This window comes from Calidris pugnax, unplaced genomic scaffold (genome assembly GCF_001431845.1).
Source record: "Calidris pugnax isolate Ruff unplaced genomic scaffold, ASM143184v1 scaffold38, whole genome shotgun sequence".
NCBI lineage: Eukaryota > Metazoa > Chordata > Aves > Charadriiformes > Scolopacidae > Calidris > Calidris pugnax.
Window position 1 is genome coordinate 1,399,405 of NW_015090995.1, and position 426 is coordinate 1,399,830.

The following is a 426-nucleotide window of genomic DNA, read 5'->3' on the forward strand; positions in this document are numbered from 1 at the left end:
GTTTCCTCCCTGCCCTTCCCTGGGAAGCTCCCACGGAGTTCGGCCCCTAACAAGCTCAGCCGTGCTGTTTCTAGACAGCTCCAGGAGGACTACTGGCCGCCCCAGGCCTGCCTGAGGGGGCCGCCATCGCGGGCTGCGCCTCAGCGCCTCAGCAGCGCGCCCGCCCTGCAGGGGGCGCTCTTCCCCCTGGCCTGAGAGGCGGGGCCTGGCGGCGGGGCGTGCCCGGGGGCGGGGCCATCTGGTGCCGCCCAGCCCCGCCGCCCGCAGGCAGTTCGTCGGGGAGTCGGCGGTGCGCAGCAACGGAGCCATGGTGAAGATTGCCTTTAACTCCCCCTTCGCTCAGAAGGATGAGCCCAAGAAGGAAGGGGCCGAGGCGCTTGTGGCCGATAAGGTGCGGGGAGACGGGTCTCTCCGCTGCCGGGTCGT

The 426-nt window shown here is 70.9% G+C and overlaps 1 protein-coding gene across 1 annotated transcript in view; it reads left to right on the forward strand.

The window, feature by feature from the left end:
* The first annotated feature begins 234 nt into the window (after positions 1-234).
* ITM2A (integral membrane protein 2A) overlaps positions 235-426 on the forward strand; it is an 11,304-nt gene continuing 11,112 nt past the window's right edge. The window contains exon 1 of the mRNA XM_014955152.1: positions 235-391. Coding sequence (XP_014810638.1) covers positions 308-391 — 84 coding nt within the window. The 5' untranslated portion in view covers positions 235-307. The remainder of the gene's footprint in view (positions 392-426) is intronic.